Source organism: Stegastes partitus, unplaced genomic scaffold (genome assembly GCF_000690725.1).
Source record: "Stegastes partitus isolate 25-593 unplaced genomic scaffold, Stegastes_partitus-1.0.2 Scaffold54, whole genome shotgun sequence".
In the NCBI taxonomy this organism is placed as follows: domain Eukaryota; kingdom Metazoa; phylum Chordata; class Actinopteri; family Pomacentridae; genus Stegastes; species Stegastes partitus.
Window position 1 is genome coordinate 392,359 of NW_007577785.1, and position 20,911 is coordinate 413,269.

The window sequence follows — 20,911 nt, forward strand, 5'->3', positions numbered from 1 at the left end:
ACAGACAGACGGCGATAGGAGGAGGAGGTGGTGCAGCAGAAATAGAGGAGAGGTTGGCAGAGCTCACTGTGGCTAATACATCCAAAGTGTGTCAGTTAGCTCTCTAAATGTGTTAGGCCCCGGGGCTGAGAAAGCCAACACCATCGACTCAACCTACCTCTCTCCACCCTTCCACTTAGCCTCTGTTCAACACCCGCCAATATCCTTAGGGGAGTTACATTGCTGTTCATTGGCTCAATTGATCAAATGCCTACATGCTAAAGTGTACAGTTTTCTTATTGCACATATTAGTCTCATGAGTACATGTGCTGGAAGATGAATTTAGAGTAGTGTAGTGGTATGCAGCACGGCAGGTAGCTTTACAGGTGGTGTGCTTCCACACTCAGTTGCCTTTTTTTGGCAGCTGCATCTCACTGTTTAGCAGGCAGTGAGACTGAGGATGATTCCATTTTATTATGGTAAGTCATGATACTATTTTATAATATGACACTGTATGAGTTTCATGTGTTCTATTTAGAAAAATTACAGGTAATTAAACTTTACTATATATTATTCTTCTATTACGTGTAAACAGTGCAAACCTGTGATTTCAAATGTAATGATAAATAATACATATAGCAAAAATACCTGTTTTCATCTGCTCACAGTTGTCAAAGTGGAAGAAAAATGAAAATATTATGCACACGCTAGTAAGCAGGCTTGGTCTGTCAGATTAGGCTGTTTGAAAACATCTGACTAGTGTCATAGCAGGTGCGTGCTTAAATTCTTAAAATCTTTTTTATGCAGCTATAGATGCTGTTAGTTTAGCTGAATTAATGGAAGAGAAAGACACAACAGATCTTTCCCCCGGTTCACAGAAAATACCTTTCAGTACGACTAAACTGCACCCTGATAACGTTTTGAAGGAAATGTATTTTCCTCCAGCTTACATTTGTTTGTAACGTATCACACATACATTTCTAATCAACATATCTTTATTTATAATATTGCTTTACTGTTACCCCTTTTTTGTCAATCAGTCATACTTTAGATGTGGTGGAACTCATCGTTTTGCAGAAAATCGAGGAGGAGCTCATGTCTGTGTAGATTCCCAGTCATCCTGGTTATTATAATCCTAGGAGCTTCAGTAGAAAGCAACTGGACGTCTTTTTTTAGATTCTTGAAACCTGAAGGAGAAGTCTAGTTGCTTTCTACTGAAATCTCCTAAGATTAGGAGGAGCTTTAAAATGTTGTCAAAGGGTGTGTTATATCCCAAACCATCATATCGTCTGAAACCTAAGCAAGACGGTTTAGTGCATAAACCTGATCAAACTTGTAACTTATAGTCATTGTTGCAAAAGGGTCAACTTTAACCCAAACCAAACAGCAAGTAAAGCCGAAAAAGCATAACCATTTCCTACCACGTCATACTGTTAACTTAATAAGTGAAAGTACTTTTCTTGCAAAACACAATTAACACTGCAGTTTAGTTGTATAGGAATGTAACTTTTGTGAAGAAGGGTTGGTCACGGATATACCAAAAGTTCTGGTTATGGTTTTTCGTTCTGCAGAATTAAATCTAAATACAAATAAATAGCATAGCAAATCATTGGTTTCCCTTATCATCCGGCAATATGGGAGCTGGCTTTGTTGCATTAACAAGGATTAAGAACCAATACATTTTGTTTTTTTTGCATTATTCATTGGGTTTCAAATCATTGAAGATGTGCATTTTGTTTGTTGAAAACATGCATTTCCAGTACTTTTTGTAATACATTTGACGCCTGGAACATCTTTCAATAACCTCAACTCAGCACCAGCCGTGACCTACGCATTCTTCCAGATTTTTCCCCCCTTTCTTGGATTGCATTCCGCTCGATTGTTAAGCTTCTCTCCAACCTACTCTGTCTTTGTTTAGTTTCATCTGTTTTAGCCACTTCAAGACAAAGGTGTTGCAAGTGGCAGACAAGAAGGGTTTTGATAAATTTCACCATTGCAACTTTTTGTCAAAACTTAGCTAACTTCTTGCAATATACAACACCTCAATTTTAAACATTGGCGATTTGATACCACAGAACCCCAATGCAATAGTAAAGACAGCATTCTTCTACTGCATACTGTATGTGTATGTGTTGTATTACAGTGATGGTTCTGTTGAGACAGAAAATCAGAAGCACTTTCCCTAATCCCGCTAAAGCAGTACACATGGGAATGATTACTCGCACAAAGCGATGACACCCTGAGTTGTTCAAATCCCTTTGTTCAAAAGAGAGCGGCAGACAGAGAGAGGGAGACAATAAAAGAAAAGTGATTTAATTCGGCAAATGTGACAGTATTGTATGTCTGGTGGATCTTGTTATTGTATGGATTGTCTGAATGAAGCCTCCACAATTCTCCTTGTTGTTTTAGGCTAGTTATCAGGAAAGACCACAACACCTTCTTTTGAGACACTAAATCCAGTTAGTTTAAGAAAAGATCCCTCAATTCTAGAGTGTTAGAAATAGCGTCATTAAAGTAGTGTGGTTAAAATGTAAAAATTTGGTGGAGTGAAGCACTTCAAAAGACGACCCTCTGTGAATTAGCAACAAAAGGTTTCCCTTCATTCTTTCTTTAATAGGGTGTTTTAAACCTGTTTTCTACTTGGATAGAAACAGGATTTCTGTAATGAGCTAGTGAGTCATAGATTCTCTCGGCTTAATTTTTTTTTTTAAATTCCCTGCCCCCTCCCTCTTTTTTTTTTTCACTCTTTCTCTTGCTCGCTTTCTGTTTCTCGTGCTCAATGTCTCTCTAAATGGGCCAAGGCAACTTTCTTTGCCGTCTACTGGGGGAAGGAAGTAGATTACGGCTATTAACAGGCAGAAGGATGCTGATCAGCCTTTCTGGTCTCTGGTCTAATGTCTGATCCATTTTGTGCTCTCTTTCTCCTAAGGGCCTACAGCTATAGGCATCCTTCAAACATGGTGTGTTTGTTTGTTTGGTGTGGGTGTGTGGTGGAGGAAGTGCTGTTTGACTGAAACAGCCCATTTGATTCCCACAAATATGCCCAAATACAATCTGAGAGTGTCATGCGGTGACCAAAGCAGCAAAAAAAGAAAGAGTGCACTCCCCTCATGTCTGCAAGTACTAGTGAATAGAAATAAAATACGGTGCAGACACGCTGTGTCTATTTGTGTTGCTTATGAGTGAACATGCTGCGATGCGCACACAATAAAGACAAGACACACACAAGCGCGCTATATTTAGATGACAAACTGCCATAAACCCAGGCTAAAGGGGGAAGAAATAAACAAAAGAGAGGGGAAAAAAAGCAAGGCGGTCCAGAAGCATCCCCTGTCACGGTGCAATCCCCCATGTCCTAATTACACAGGCTTAGAGGAAACGGAGGATTAGCCACTGATTCACCACGCTTCTCGCCTCATCTTCTAATAAGTCCCCTTCTTGTCTCCTTGCCACCCTTTGCGCCACCCCCCATGTCTTTCTCCAGGTAAAGGTAGCAAGATACTATTGACCTGTGACTTTCTGCCTGCCTTTGTTCCCTTTTACTAACATGTCTGCCTCAGACAACACTACCTAATCCCATTTGAACAGAAAGCTCTGATGCAGACTTGTTGTTCAAGCTGCTCTAATCATTTTATGTTCAGTATTTGGACTTATGGGACAGAGCATTCATTTGTTTGAGTATTAATGAGTACACCCTGCCTATTTATTAAAGGGTGAATATATGTTTTTTTTCTTTTTTTTTTTTTTGCTGATCAGCTGTAGTTCTTGAGTCCATTTATTTAATGGTATACAGCATATCCCGAGTATGTTCAATTTATAGCAAAATAACCAACTTTACAGTGCTGTGCAGAAGTTTTAGTCACGTCAGATGTTTTGAGTTTATGCAGTACCATTAGAGAAGTATCAGATTGTTCCCAGCTTCGATCTGCAACGTGACAATGACCCCAGACTTGAGGCTAGAGTCATCAAACCCATCTTCAGCTATGAGAAGAACAAGAAGTCCTGCAACAGATGGTTTGGGTCCAAAGAGCCCTGATCTGGACATCATTATGTCAATCTAGGATAAAATGAAAATAGAGAAGCAGGGCTAAATCTGCAGAACTGTGGTAATGTCTCCAAGATGCTTTTCTTCAAATGACTGTGTCTCTAGACCTTTTTCACATAGAAATTTGTAAAACTTTGATGTAGAAGTGAATGTATCTCTCTGCAATATCATTTAAATGTCAAATGATTTGTATCATGGTGCCGTAACTGCATTACTTAAACTTTAACAATGGAGTATTTGCGTTTATATAAAACTGAAAACAGTTTAAACTTACTTTATGAAAAAATAAATAAAAAATACAGACCCCACAGTTGGAATTCAGTGCAGCATTACAGAGTTTCCAATCTTTTATTTTTTCAGTACTTCCTGTGTCCACCTTTATTTTTGATGACAGACTCAAACCTCGTTGGCATGGAGGATTTCAGTGTAGCACAAATTTCTGGAGAGATGTTCTGCCAATCATCAGAGGCAGTTTTTTTTTTTTTTTTTTTAGCTGCTCTTTGATGGAGGGGTTGCGTTGCTTTGCCTTTCTCTTTAAAATACCCCCAGGTTTTCTATTGGATTCCCATCAGACGACATGGTTGGCCAGGTCATAGTTTATGCTTTTTTCTTCTTTAGAAGAAAACACTCATGTGATTTTGGCAGTGTGCTTTGGATCCTTATCATGCAGGAATATTCATCTTCTGCCAAGATTCTGGAGACTGATAGTCATCCTGATAACTGTTATTTTTGTATATCCACATGCAGTCAAGGTGTCATCTATCAATGTCACCTCTCCAACAACTTTTGCACTTTTGCAGCCCCATATTAGCACACTCCCACCTCCGTGCTTCACTGTCGGGACTATGCATCCACCCATTGTAGTTCTGTCCAGGTTCATGCTAACTGTTTACGCTGGCATCATCTGACCAAAGAATGTGCTCCCATCACTCTTGCAGTCTTGTACCAAACAGCAAGAAAGGAGGTTTGTCTTGGATGGCATCCATAGAGGCTGACATTGTGAATGCTCAGCTGAGCTGTCACAGAAACTTTGATTTTTATTAACAGCCCATGTGCCAAGTTTGAAGAACTTGTCTGTTTTTCAAAGCTGTGCAAGTAGTGCGTTTTAGGAGGATGGCAACTGGCTTTAGATTAGCGGCACTCACGCATTCTGTACCTCCTGATTATTGCTGCCACTGTGTTTTTGACCCATTTTTATATGGTCTCAATCTTCCTGTGTTCATCTCCATCACTGTTCATTAGAAATCAAAAGTGTTCTCAATTTGATTTCAGTGATCACTGATTTTCTAACTGGTGTGGCAGTGATCAGAAGTGTTTTTTTTGCGACAGCATCTTTTTTTCTTTTAAAAAAAATAAAGCCTTCCTAAAGAATTTGTATGTGATTGTTCATTAGAGAAAGGACTGTAAATGTCAATTTAGAAAAAAACATCCGGTTATTGCAAGGTGAGACTCATTTTGAATCATTTGACATTTAGATGATATTGTTCAAGGGTGTAGTTATTTCTGTTGTATACTGTAAAAGGGAGAAACTGATCTGTGATATAATCTCTCTACATGTAAGTAGATTTTACTGGTTTTATTTTGTACTGTTTTTTTTTTTGTTAGTTCATGCTTCCAGGTAGTAAATAATATCTTTGATAACCTTGAATCGTTCTCTAAGATTGTTGTGTAAATATTTGTAATTTAGTCAGACAATACAAACAATTAACACGTGTGCAGTCAGCATAAGAGATGCAATATGGGCTGTTTACAGCTCGTATTTATTGGACTGAGTACAGTTGACATGATTCTTTATATTTATATTTACTAGCCAGAGGTGTCCTTCACCTAAAGGCTTTAATTTTAAATAAAGCGATTGTCTAGTGTTAGTAGCAGTGGGCCAGTCTTATATAACAAATCAAATGTTGTTTGTGGTCTACCTATAATGTTTCCATCAACTTCTACAATCCTTGCCAATTGGTTTTTATGTACCACAGACTACTCTACCAGACTTGAGATGTTAAACAGTGCTCACATACACTCTTTTCAAAACATTTTGACTAACTCTGAATTTCCTGAAAATAAAACCAGGGATAGCGTCCTTATAGATGGTCTAAAGATGGTCCACAGTGGGAGTTAAATTTACAAAAATGTACCTAAATGACTCTGAACTCAAAGGTGGAGGACGGGATTCATTACGCTTTCTGTCAAATTCAGTAAACATCTCCTGATGTGTCCACTTTGAAAAACAAAAATCGGGTGTTTTTACATAGCCTTGGCTCTGTAAATGGGAAACAAAGTGGCTTATACCAGTATGTATACTCACACAGCGCCTTTCTTTAGTGGTACTCAAAGCGCTTTACATTGTGTTTCTCATTCACCCATTCTTACACCAGTGGCGACAGAGCTGCCATGCAAGGTGCCTGCCTGCCATTGAGAGCAACTTCAGGTTCAGTGTCTTGCCCAAGGACTGTGGAGGGGTCGGGGGAATTGAACTGCCAACCTTGCGATTAGAGGATAACTCGCTCTACCACCTGAGCCACAGCCGCCCATTGCACTCAACATTATTCCAACCTGTGTATGTCTTATATATATATATATATATATATAATACACAGATATATAATGCACAACCGATGTTGTAGCTGAATAGAGTACAGTTGCCATATGTGCATAAATTACTGGATATGTTGCTAAACTAAGATTATTTATTTGTTTTTAGTGTTATAGCTTTTTCATGCTAATTGTTTGTCAGGTATAAATAGCTTGATGACAACAAGGATGATGTAAGGATTGTTCCTCTCAGACATCTACATCTAATAGCTTGCCTGTGGCTGCTCCCCTGCAATTGCTCCACCATTAAACCACTTAAAGGGTGAAAAAGAGAGAGAGGGAGAGAGAGGCAATCTATAGCCAGAGGAAATGTGAATTATACAAGGTCTTAAGTCACAAGTTGGAAAAGAGGCTCAGGTTTGATGATTGGCTGAGGCTAGGACCTTCCTTTACTGACCTTGCAATATTTATCGAGTTCCTCTCACTGGTATGAACAGTGAAGGCTCAGAGCTGCTGTATGCACAGTTAAAAAAGAAGAAGTTTTTCCTTTGTTTATTCTGCAGTTAGTTTTCTTCCTCTTTGTTATTTCATTGTCAGGCAGTGGAAATACCTCAGTGATGAACACTTAAATACTGGGAGAATTGGTTATTCAAACACAGCACTGGGAACTTTCTGTGAGATGTTGTCACACGCTACAGATTTGGTTAGAGATAAACAGAAGTTTGCCTGTGCTCTGCACCTTTTGGCCTTGGATCGGTTCCCATGGTCGTTCATTACTGTTGAACCTGTTTGTTGAGTTTTTGTTTTTTTTTTCCTAGTGTGAGGTCTGATTGTCAGTGGATAACAGGGAAACGTTGAAATCTTTTTTTTTTCCCTCCTCTTTTCTTACACAGTTGTCTCAAGGCTGACCTTTTACTAGCAATTAAAACTAGTAGAAATCTTTGATAATTGAGATTATAGCAAGCGGCACATGGCTTTGTTGTGAATGACAAGTCTAAAGCATGCAATGAAAGCATAGTGAATGCAGGGAAAAGCTACTCATATTTAAATGGAGTATGCTTAAATGAGGTTCATTAAAAAACAATCGATATGCCTTCAAGTTGCAGACACACTGACACTGGAATTGTCTAAGTGCACATTCCGCCTTGGCACAAACACGCACCTACACATATGCACACATGTGCACTTACATATGGCTATTGTTTTGCAGCCAGGTAGGTTATTTGCAAACAAATTTGTAATCATAAGGGCCACAGCCTACATTTTAGGGCCCTCATTGCTGATTTGTGTTGAAGGCAAAGTGCTGTTTGAGAACATCAGTGTGGCTACCCAGATGCCCCTCATCTCTACAACCCACAGACTCTTCTTACCTCCCACAGCACACAGCTCTGCTTGCTCATCATTGATTAGGCTTTGTGTGTTTGTTTTTGTTTGAATATGAGCTTAGGCTCCTCTTCCTCCTCCTCTTGGGTTTTCATCCCTCTCTCTCCTATGCATAAATACTCTCTCCTCGGGGTGTTCTTTGAACAACTTAGCCAGGCATTAGCTAACGGACGCGCCTGCAGTTCGTGAGGGATCGCCTGAAGAGAGGACATGTTTGATCCGTAGATATGTGTCCTTGATTCCGTCTCTGCATTGCCAGCCACTGGTGCTCCCCGCCGCCACTGCCAAGCATTTCCTGCTATGCATCGGTGTTCTCCGCCTCCCACTGAGATAAAATCTATTACACGGAAGAGAAGTATCCTTCTCATTGTGCTAAGCCACCCACTGCACAAAACAATTCAGACCCACTCCCACAACTACACTCGCAGCAAAACTTTGAAGTAATAATTGCATGCTAACCAACAATTCAGCTATGCTTTACAATCTATTGGTTGTGGACTCTGATACCATGAATACAAAATTAACAGGGATGTTACTTATGAGAGCTTCAGCAAAACAAGTAATAAGTGCCTTTAAAATTTTGGTTTAACCTGCAACATTTGAAATTGCATCACAGGCATAATTTACTGTTGTTTATGGGTTTCAAGCAGAGTGTTAGACCAGCAAAAACTGCAGGTCCCACAGCAAACTGTGATGAACACACCAAAAACGCAGTTTCGTGGAAATACTATTCTGGTGCAACCACTTGAAATAATGTTGGCAAAACAGACTGGCCAACTGTAGAAAACAACTAACTTTACCAGCACAACTCTGTTTGAGGACCAAAACAATTTCAGATGCAGTAATTCACTTGAGGACTGTTCTTATTTTCACCACAACAAGAAGAAACTTTTTGTTTCAAGTAATGAAAAATTTAACATTGTGATATTTTTGGGAACTGTGTCAAGGTAAAATCAATTCACATCAGTTTAAATAAATTAGACAGTTTCATAATACAATGTTTCTTTAATAAATACAGCTTAACAAATTCTCAAATGTGTCAGCTCTAAGATCTACCTCAACAATATTTAATCGTTTGTTTTCGAGACCCCAGGAGAAATCAGACTACCATATCAACCGATTCCTTCGAAAGCAAAAATGAAAGTTTGAAATTCTGTCTTCAAGCTGCCGTTGTTCGGTAGACTTGGGTGACTTGAGCAGTCGTGAGATATTTACTAAACATTAGGCTCAGTCAGAGTGGAGACTCTCTCCTCTGTGCAGTTCAAATATTTAGTTACCCTGATTGGCTGCGAATGCGGGGAGGGGGTTACATGGATCAGCTGGGCTCGATAGCAGTAGGCGAGGAGATTAAAAACAAAATAACGCGTGCACATGCACACATAAACACACACTGTGAGCTCCCTCAGGTGAACAGGTGCAGTCATGGTCTGCCACAGATGCTCTGCACAATTTGTCAGCTGCCATTCCTCCTGTCCACCTTGGGTGGGTTGGGGGAGATATACCGCAACACAACCTCAACACACAAATGCACGCATGCATTATCTCAGATCGTTCTCGAGTCTTGTGGGCTATTTTGGTAGCTCATTGAGCTGTCTAATGACCACTCAGGTGCACATGATGGTAAAATGATCAACCACCAGTGTTATGTGTTTGCAGCTCTTGTTTTTTAACTTGGGGAACACTTGACTACATGATGGGTTCGTCCAGCGTTGAGTCTGCTGCTGCCGCTCTTTTGCTGGCAGTAGCCTGTGAGTACAGCTCTCTCTTGGTTTATCCCTCCCTCCCTCCCAGGGAACCACAGTGTGTGACAGGGGGACATTAATCACAGGGCCGAGTAATAAAGCGAGAAGGGATGGGCATGTAGGGCCAGGGGGGCAGGCGTCTGGAGGGAGAAAAGGCTGTTTAGGGAAATCACACCGTGCGTTATGACACACACTGATACACAAGCACACTTTTACGCTCACAGGTTTAGGTGCACATCCTTTACGCACCATGCTAAACGCTTCTCTCTCTAAAAGTTGGGGAAATTAAATGAAGAATAAGAAAAAGAAACAAAATAGAAAACAACTTGTGTTTTCCTAGAAATATGACCAGTTGCGTTCTGTTAGTCAGTGCTCTGCCTTCATGCCCACTTGTGTGTGATGTCACGAGGCCTGGCCTTCGTTAATGAAGTGTTAATTTAGTAAAAGACTTCTAGTGGGGATTTTTAAAAAAAGTGGCATTTTTTAATCTAATTTGGAAACAGATGAGAGGCATTTCTGGCTCGGTAGATGAAGTACCTTCCCCATTGCTGTAATGCTGAGCTTTCCATGATAGTATTAACTCATTACATGAGATGATAATAAATTGTGGCTCATGTATACGTTTACTTGCTAAATAACAGCCAGACAGGATTTAGCTGTGTACTGGATTTGACTTTTCAAACTTTTTCTTTTCCTCCAGCATTAATTTGTGACCACATTGGGTTATTGGAGTTTATTTTTTGTTTTTTTTCCAATATCAACTTCATTCTATCTTGACATTTTACATTGGCCCCTTTGCTTGTGAATCATATCCAGTGGATTTGTGATGGTGGATACTGTGTGCGTGGGTGTGTATGTATGCACCTCCACCCACAATTCTTTCTGTGCACTTTCTGTTGCTTCTGCACTGGTATGGTGCTCGTCAAGGAGTATTACAAAATGGTAGGTTGAAAAATGAGATACCAATAATAGTTTCCTCTTCTTGTAAATCCACCATGGCTACACAACAAAGGCTCAGTGCTCCTTGAGACCGAGCCATTCAACTAACTGAATGCAGAGAGGACAAAATCATACTCAAACATTATTTAATAAAAAAAAAAAAAAAAGAGGTGGGGAGAGGGGGATTATAAAGACCTTGCTGTGTCCAGTGTTTATAGATCATTTTAAATCATTGTGTCATTTTGGTAAGAAATAAATTAACACATAACATTTAATTGCACAGATGTATGTATACAATTTTCCTTCTTCATCATCTTCCGTTGTTAACACATTGGCCTGTCATTAGGTTTCAGATGCCATACTCTGCCTTTACAATTTGTCCCTGAAATGATTCATTCGGATTTTATTCATATTTTATTCAAAATTTATTCTGCAAGATCAACCTCTTAAAAGTCTGTTTAAAGAGATACATGAAGGGGCCTATATTTATACTTCTTTTTTTCACTTCGTTGGTTCGGAAAGTAATTAACAAATCCTTCATTCATCTATGTTTTCACTTTCACTGACCTTCTCACCCTGGGTGTTGTTAGCAAATATCTGATGTTGACAAATAGCACAGTGAACCAGGATCATTTAGTTACTTTCCATCTCTTTGCAGTATTAAGGAGCTTTCTGAATTGGTAAAAGTTTCTTTGACACCATATGTCCTACTGGCATTGCTCAAAGATTTCTTAGAGCAGCTTTGCTGCTTTTATATTGGTTTCAGTTCTTTACTTTTAGCATTAAAGATAAGTGGCAGCTATGGAGCTGTCCTATCTAAGTCATTGTTACCTAGTCTTGAAATTGTGCCCTAAAGCAAGGCAATTAACCCTGCCAGAGGTAGTGAGATAGCTCCAGCTGCTTGCGGTTAAGAAAGCATCCACAAGTACAAAAGAGTCTGTGGAGTTAATTAAGCCTTTTTTGTTGGCAGTAGAGGTGTAATAAATATCTGATTTCAATCAGGCATTCAGGTCAAGTGTCTACAATAGGACTGCAAAGATACAAACATCAACTGTGCTTGACTCCTGATTGGACAGTTCGATCAGAGTTTCACTGACGCTTTTACTTGAAGGTGCCGCTGAAACTTGCCTGTTCTCTTCCTTCTGATGTCATTTGGTCATGATATACACCGCGCAGTCTAAAATTTTTACTACATATCATTCCATCATGGCCTGTCCTTTTCATTTGATCCCATTTGGTTCACAGGCCCTGTGGTTATAAAACTGTCCTTCTCAAGGCTTGAATCTAAGATGAAGTTTCTTTAGCCATATAATATCAGTGCTGAATATTTCGCACTTGATAAATTAATGAAATTTTTCTTTTGATTTCACTGCAAATGCTTAGAATTTCAGCCACAAAATGAAAGCAAACATTGGCATATTGGTTCAGAAAGGCCCTCTAAAACAAAAGTGATTGGACAGAATACGCAGCTTTTAAAATAATAGAGAAATAATGATGCTAATATAGTTATGCTGTGTGGTAATATGATTCTATATATTTAAACATTTTAATTATGCAGATTACCAGTCTGTTTCATCATTTTACTCTATCAGATCATTGGCTGACAGGTGAATCAAATTGTGACAAATGATTGCATGTTTCAGTTTATCTATCGGTGTAATTTATCTCAGACCACACGTGGTGCTGAGAGAGAAACTTGAGAGGGAGGGACTGGTAGCCAAATCATCACTGGCAAATGTGTCCTTGGTGGAAGCATCTATTGCACATCCAAGAGAGCTGGTGGAGCCATGGTGAAGAAACCGAGAGAGAAGAGAGAAGGAGGGAGAGGAAGAGAGAGAGAGAGAGAGAGATGAATGTCACCCCTGCTCTCATATGTCATATTGTTAGCCATAGATATGAAGAGAATGCCTCAAGGTTGAATGTGCAGCTGAGACATGAATAATCTATCAGAGGTTTCCTCCAACTAAATAGAGGGAAATATGTCTGCATGGATTATTTATGCTTTAATATGCACATGGTGAATGGACAATCACCTCTGAGAGTATGAAGACATTGTAGAGGCCGAGTTAATTGTTTGTGTCTGGAATTCATGCATGCCGGGTACCTGAAAGACAGAGGTTGTCAGCCGGTAAGTGTGGTTACATGTCGGTTCTGTATTCTGCACCTCGGTGATGGATTACAGTAATAGTGTGTTTTGGTCGGAAAGTGCATTCAGGTTTGTATTTTTCAATTTTTTATGTACAAGCCTTCGACCAAATCATCGATCTTTGTGCTTTGACATGTTGTTTATATTTTCCTACTCGAATCACTTTTCACAAACACTGGCACACTCACAGTCATATGCTTCTCAGTGTGTGCAGATGCATTCACTCAGCCCCACACCATTTAAATGTAGTCCATCTCATACTGGTCAAGCCTCAGCTTTCTAGCTCACCTTATTTCCTCTTCAGATGACTGCCCTGACATGGGAAATGTCAGGCTCTCCTTGTCAGCGTTGTTTGGCTTCTTCAAACATTTGTGAAGTGTTAAGCTCATCTCTACAGCTTAGGAGGGCAGTCTCCCAGGAATCTAGGCTGCTGACCCGCAACACAGCAAAGACAGCCTAGCCAAGTGCACTCAAGCACATCCACTCTGCCCGCTCATTCGCATCAACGGAAGATTGTATTAGTCCCAAGTTTGTGGTCTTTAAAGCAGCACTCTCGCTGTGCTGTAGAGCTTCATGCGTTGCATAATGGAATTGATGGGGTTAGCTTTCCAACTCCGAACAGTAATGTTGCTGTCTTCTCACATTTAGTTAAGAATTATAGTGTGGATGCTGTACGACTCCGGGTAACTTTGAACTCCTATAAGTGTTTAAACAAAACCCAAGAAAACAGTTTCAGTCCTCATTTTAAAGAAAAGAAATCCTCAAAATCCCACCTACTGATTTTGGTTTCAGAGTTCAAACCACAGCAGGCTTGTTTTGCGGGAAGATAAATTGCACAGACACTCAAACTCCTGTGACTAGAACTGCCTTATTTCTCTCAACAAAGAAGGCTGCTTCAGTGTTGCACCACTATAAGAAATTAGAAGTGTGTTGTTTTCCGCATTCACTTTCACAGACAGATGCATCACATATCTCAAAACCAATATGCAAATTAGACCAAGCTACTGTTTAGAAGCCTGCGCAAGCAACCTGTGGGTTTTACTGGAGTGCTTTGTTAAAGCCTCCTGTGAGTTATACCGTTCTTGTCCTTGCTTAACCTGCATCGTGCCAACTTTCCACATATTTAAGTAACGCAAAGATGAAATGTAGTAGCAGCAGCAACCATGATAAACAATATGGGTTCCATATCTTTTTAATAAGTTTGTTGTAACCGACCATTTATAGTTAATTTCGCTGTAAGATGTGTGGATGAGGATGACAAACAAGGAACTAGTTGAACTATTTTCAGTCACTATCGTCACCACTGTTAGTATCCTGTCTCTCTGTGTGTATTCTCTTGATTTCATCCCACACTGCCAATGGAAAAATTCCATTTGTGGGACAACAGATGCTCCGTCCCCCCCCCCCCCCCCTACTATTTTTCACTTCACGCCCGAGAGAAAAAAAAAAATGTGCTTCTCTTTTTATTTATTTTTTTTTTTTAACCAAGTTCTGGATCCATTTGACACAGGCATGAACACTCCCATAATCAGCCAGAGTGTGCATCCTTCTGAATAGAGATGAAAGAGGGGAACACACACTCACACTTATACACACATGTGCTCACACACGGCAACAACAAGGAGCACACAAATAAACAGGCACAAACACACAGGGAAGAAGCACAAGCCATTTGGCACAGCCTCTCTGTCTAGGGAGGGCTTCAAAGCCCACTGACATGAATTTATGATAACGGCACTATGCCTTTGCCAAACCTCAACTGTTGTTGTTTTTCTCTCGCTCCCTCCCCATCCTTTCTGTATGCTCTGCCATCCCCTTGATCAGAGCTTTGGAAAATGCTAGCAGGTGTCCCCCAGTCCTCTTGGAAAGCTGTGGGCATGTGTGTGTCTTTGTTTGTGTGCACATGTGCATGCATTTATATGTGTACTTGGAATAGGACATCTCTAACAGGCTCTTCCTTTTTAATTTTTTTTTTTTTACATAATTTCATTAGGCTTGGCTCTACTTCTCTAACTTAAGGCTCCAACTCCTTGTACTGTTCAGTTCAGTGTCATAATAGTGCTATGATTCTATTACTCTCTCACTGTGTGGTTTTACTCTGGTCTATGCACACTACTGATGTGAATATCACTTTCTTCTCTATCCATCCCCTCCCTTTATTTCTGTCTCTACAGATGAGGATTGTGTGAATTGTACAGAGGAGTGCAGAGTACTGGGTCATTCTGACCGCTGCTGGATGCCCCAGTTCCCTGCTGGAGGAAACCAAGCAGAGGGCATCGACTACCGCAACAATATGTTTGTGCCAGCAGGAATGGAGACTGTGCCCGAGACAGAGACCTACGAGACTGTCAACCCCAATGGAAAGAAAACGTTCTGTACTTTTGGCAAAGAGAGGCGTGACCACACCATTCTTGTTGCCAACGTCAAGCCCTACTTGAAGGCAAAACGTGCCCTCAGCCCACTGCTCCAAGAGGTGCCCTCGGCCTCGAGCAGTCCTACTAAGGGCTGCTCCACCATGTCGCCCTGCTCGTCAGTCAAAAGCCCAGCCGACGGAGCTGAAGGCAAACCTCCTCCAGCCACCTGCTCCGGCCACTACGGGCCTCCCGATGGTCAGTACCTGTCACCAACCAAACAAACCAGAGACCAGGGAGTCTACCCATCCTTGCCTCCCTCAGACCCCGTGGCCAAGGTGCTTGCAGAGGCCCGCTCCAGGATCAGCCAAGAGGCAACAGGTGAAATGGAGTGTGTCCTGGAGCAGGTGGAGCCAGATGGAAATCGCGACGGAATGGACGCTGACCAGGTGGTGAGAGACATCGACAAACTATTGCAGGACTGCAGAGGAAGTGAGGCCACTGGCACACTCAGGAAGTGACACAAAGGACTGCGACAAAAAGAAGTGGGAAGGTAGAGAGAGGAGTAGGATGCTATTCCAAAAACTCTCACGCCAAAACTGTCACCAAAACAAAATGAAAAGTTTGAATGGCTCTTATGATAGGAGCCCTTTTCACTGCATTTGTTGTAGAAAAGTACCAACTCTGGACAGACAAACATTTATTATGTCGTTTGGCACCAGTTTTGGTGCTAAGATCCCGTCAACAAAAAGGAACTGGGTAACAAGCTTCTGAATTCTTCTGAATTTATAAACTATTTTTTTTGTTGTTTTGGCTTCTTAAACAAATTGCAGAGGTTTAAGCCTCTGGCACCTCGCAAGCTATTATCTAAGTGCCCACCAGCTCATAAGTGTGTTGTTCATGGTCTCTTGTAAAATCCTACATATCCAAGTGTGTGTAGGTGAATTTCTGTTATGTGTGATGGACATTGAAACTGAGTGAAAACGGACTATTTATGGTCAGACATGACAATCGACGCAGAAACAGAAATAAATTCAAATCTGTTCGGGACAGTGGAAGACCGGAATACACAAAACAACCTTATCTTTTTTGAATTTAATGTAGGTGTTTAACATGTGATGGATCCTGTGTCTGAAGAGATTGGTTAATCAGATGTGTTCACATGGGGCTTTGTGTTGGACTTGGGGTTGGAGTGACTTAAAAAGCTCAGCTGAAGGAGAATTATTAACAGTGTAACCATGTTTCACCTGTCATTTGTAGCTACATGTGTAAGCTGTGTCTGTCTCACACCTCTATTTAAATGGTCATGTTGCTGACGAGTGTAGTTGCACACACCAATTTTACACATGTGCACTACACTTTGCACATACATATTGCTGACACACTCACATGCACTGATGTGCACACACACACACACACACACACACACACACAGATACACATACACAAGAATGCTTAAACACAACTGTCCATCTGTGGATTTGTCTTATACATGTACATCATCAGCTTTCAGTCCCTTGTGTACAGTGAATTATCATGTGTGTGACTATGCCTTAAGGCAATCACGAGTTGTATAAAAAGGGACATTTTTCCTCAACTGTGAAAAGATGATATCTATATGAATATATAGATGACTGTATGTATGAATCCATGTATAGTGTCCAAATATTAACAAAATATTTATACATTTTATAAGAAAAAAAGAAATGAGGAATCTCAACAAAAAGTGTCCTGGAGTTAAGGTCAAGAGCGGAGTATTAACTCAAAGAACTGCAAAGGACACTGCCATTGTTTCGAAGACAAATATCCGAAAAATATAAAGAAACAAGAAAATGTCCCTTCACATTATCACTATACATAATATCATTATATGTGTAAATGTATCCAATTTAGATGTGTTTTACATCAAAAAATTGACATATTTTTTATTGATTTTACTGCAATTTCTGTGCATTTGAGCCAAATTGTTATGTGTACAAAAGCTATATTGTGTATTTTATTAAATTAATATATAGTTGTGTTGCAATATACATGGGCTTATATTGTATTTGGCAAAAGTTGCCTTAGTAGCTGTCGAACTCTGTGAGTTTGCTTTAGTTTCGGTTTTTGTTGGTGTTTTATTTTTTTCATCTCTATTCTGCATCTTTGCAGGCTGGCTTCAGTGCTTTTGAGATGTCGCCTCTTTTTACCCTGAGATCCAGCTGGATCAAATACAATAACTGTTGAAAGCTTAATGAGCCAGCTGATCTAGAATACAATTCAAACCAACTACAAAAAGCAACAACCACAAGATAACAGTTTGAATATTTTTACTGAGCAGATTTTTACAGGGCAGCTATTTTCTTTAACAATAACTAGTATGCGTAGTTTGTGTTCATTATGTTTTTACTTTCTTTCCAAAAAAGAAACCTGCCATATGGAAAGTGGAGTGGTTTCCTTGGTGATCATAAAACTGCCTTACTGTCTCTGCAGAGAGCTTGTTGTATCTGTGGAGCTTGTGACTGCTTATAAAGCCCTGGTCCACCAGAATGTGCATTTTCTATAAAGGACCAAAAGAGGTTCTTTTTCAGCAGTCTGTGTTGTTTATGTATGTACTCCTCAATACATGTTAGAATTCTCATACTTTGCAGAGAAACTTGACATCTGAAATTCTATCTGAAGTTCCTTTGGATTTGATGTCTTAGCTGTTTAGGTACATGGTTTGTACAACCAGGTGTCTTCTCATTCAGGCTTTCTTAAAAAAAAAAAAAAAAAGATACAGACATTTATTTTTGAAAATTTTGGCACATTTCGGCCACTCTCTGAAATAATAGTGGGAGGTGCTTTTTCTAATATTCTCCGACAGTAAAATACGCAGAACAGTAGGCTACTAGACTAGATATGTTTTGGAAAATGTGACCACAATCACCAAATGTATGTCAGATATAGCCATGAGAGGGAACAGTGACTTACATCCATATGGCTCCTGGTGTGTTCACTGGAGAACGAGTGTCTGAGCTGAATTGGAATCTCAACAGCAGATATAACACATTCTGTCCCGTAGACGTATCGCATCTGAATGTTTTGGTGTTTCTGTTCTTGCTTCCTTTTTCTTAATTGAGTTGTATGTTTGGACATTCTCCTGTCAATCTGCCATTCTGCTGGATCCTTTTCCTTCTTGCCATCGCTCTCTTTTTTTGTATTTTTACTATTCATGTGCTTACATCCCTCCTCTTCAGCTGTTTGCTTTCTCACCTCGGAGGAGCAAACTAACTGTTGCCTTTTCTCCTCTTTTTCGTCTGTAAAGTACTTGGTTTTGGTTTACCCTTGCTCTTTTCCTAGGAGATGGCAGAGGCTGTTTTTAGAGAGGGCTTGGAGGATTTGACGGAAGAGGAAAGAACATGTTTATGGTTCTCTTTTAAATCAGAATTTTTTTGTTTTGGTTATATCTCTCTCATTATATCTAGCAAACTTGGCATCTACATCGTACAAACAGTTAAAACGTGCTGTTCATCGTGCTCACTACAACTGTGATCTGAACAAAAAAAATGTTGTCATACACGCATACACAAAAACACAGAGGCACTTGAGCAACACCCTGCCTTTCATTTAAATGCATAGCCCGTCAAAAGGTAAAGGCTGAAAAGAGGGGGCAAAACTCTACCCAGACAAATGTGACACTTCCACACTTGTCTTCATGGTTTATTTTCTTTTTATCTCATTTTGCTCAATCTTCATGCTAGAACAAGCATTCTCTACACTGTGTGTGTATGTGTGTGTGTGCGTGCATGTGCCTGATTCGCTTTCATGCCCTCATTGTCTGACAAAACAACTCCTTTCTTCTTTAATTTCTGTTACCTCCCTTCTATAGATTTAATTGCAACATTTCGCATTAAACCTCTATTGCTGTGGTTTTTTGTTTTGGCATTAATTAAAACGGAGGTCATTGCAGAATTCTGTTTATTTTTATTTTTTTACTCAGAGCCAGGCTGCCGCAGTCACTGTTGCAATTGAGGCACGTTTAAAGTGCTGTCCTCTCTAATGGTGTTCACCGGGCCCAGTTACCGTCTGCACGCTCACAAAACGAGGGTAAGGGAAATGAGCTGGGTCCGGTGGAAAGGAGGTATTCTTTAAAGCCATCACCCCTCTCTTGAGCTATTTGCTGTTTAATAGAGCAGAGGCTGCTGTTGGGGTCAACACGTAGTTGGAGATTGAGGATAATTTAAGGCCTCTCATTATTGTCTAATTACACACTGTTGGCATCATACACTGTTGGCAGTGCATTACTCAAATCTAGAGTGGGTTATTTTTGCCCACTTGAGACTGTTGGTTTTACCAAGTGATTAGGACAGGGCCTTGTTGAATGTGGCTAACCACCTCTGGTCTCTGACTCACACTGATGCAGGTGCACACGGACTCAGACAGCAACTGCTTCACACACACATAGAGACAACATGCCTTTTTTGGTTAGTTAAAACAAGCACCCGATGTTTGTCAGTGTTGTCCCCTCACCCCCAGGCCCACACTGATAGCATAGGGCTCCACGCTACAATGGGCAGCTGGTGAAAAAGACCAGAGACATTCATTTGTATGGATTATTTCAACTGCTATTGTCTAAAGGCTGTGTTCATTGTGATCTATCTGAAAAAAAAAATATGAAAAGATCAAATAAAAAAGCAATTACTAATAACGTTTGCTCTTGTCTTTGTATGAGTTGGTTGAGGTGTTAGTCGTGGCTTTGATTTTATTTTTCTTCTCCCCAGAGATAACCTTGTGCACCCAATAGTTGTTTTTTTTTTTTTTTTGCTCAGGCAACTACACGGCCAATTTCTTGTTGTTAAATAGGTTTGTATTGTTTACTTCTCGAGCCAGCTCACTTTGGAAAAGATAAAAAATGAATTAAAAATCTTTTCAGTTGTGTTCTTTAGTTTTAAATGAGCATATGCAAGCGCCTCCTACCAAAGCATACATACGCATGCACACAAATGCCGTCCTGCTTTGGGCTAATGATTCTCCATTCATCACATTAGTTCACATTTTCGGCGCACAAAAGATTACTGCTTATGCTGATTTTTTATTTTTTTTTCCCTATTTTCTGAGGCAAATAAATTGGTGCTTGAAATTATGTGTACTAATGCTTCTCAGATAAGATTTTTGCATTCCACCCTTCAGCTAGATTTGCATTCAGAGGCCAATTTGAAGTGTCTTCAAAACTGGCCTGTGGTTAGAGAGATATACTATATGACTCCCAATTGCTCAGTCAAGTCTGGTTTGCTTAATTCCTGATTTATGGCAATTAGGAGGTAGATGCTCAGAGTGGAGCACACTGGCAGGTGTGACCTTCCTCATAGCATTCAGTTTCCTAAGAATAATAGACAAACTTTTTAGCGTTGACTGGTGCTTAAAGTATTAGTGCTTTGAAATGGGTTTTTAATGTCTTTTTTCAGTGTTTCCCAATACAAAATGACAGAGCATGGAAGCTAATGATACACCATTACATTTATCTAAGGAAACCATTTCATCATCACTGTTTAATTGCAAGAGTACATATGGTTATTTCCTTTTGTGACTCCACGCATCAATCAGCATGCAGCTGTCTGAAGATTAGTAGCTCCCAGACTGCTGTCCTTCGAAACACTTGCACAGGACTCTTCATATCCTGACTCAAAGGCATCCCACAACCTTAAAGTGTAGATATTATCTTGGGGCTAAAGCAATTAAAAATTAAGAAACATTTGTTGATGTGGACTTTTTTCTCACTGATCACTCGTGTTTGTGCCAGTTAAATGAACAACTAATGTTTGTAGCCATCTCA

The 20,911-nt window shown here is 40.0% G+C and overlaps 1 protein-coding gene across 2 annotated transcripts in view; it reads left to right on the plus strand.

The window, feature by feature from the left end:
• Positions 1-19,786, plus strand: part of pcdh17 (protocadherin 17) — a 62,051-nt gene extending 42,265 nt beyond the window's left edge. For both annotated transcript variants that reach the window (XM_008275518.1, XM_008275519.1), the window contains exon 5: positions 14,941-19,786. In XM_008275518.1, coding sequence (XP_008273740.1) covers positions 14,941-15,638 — 698 coding nt within the window. In that variant the 3' untranslated portion in view covers positions 15,639-19,786. The remainder of the gene's footprint in view (positions 1-14,940) is intronic.
• The last annotated feature ends 1,125 nt before the right edge of the window (positions 19,787-20,911 follow it).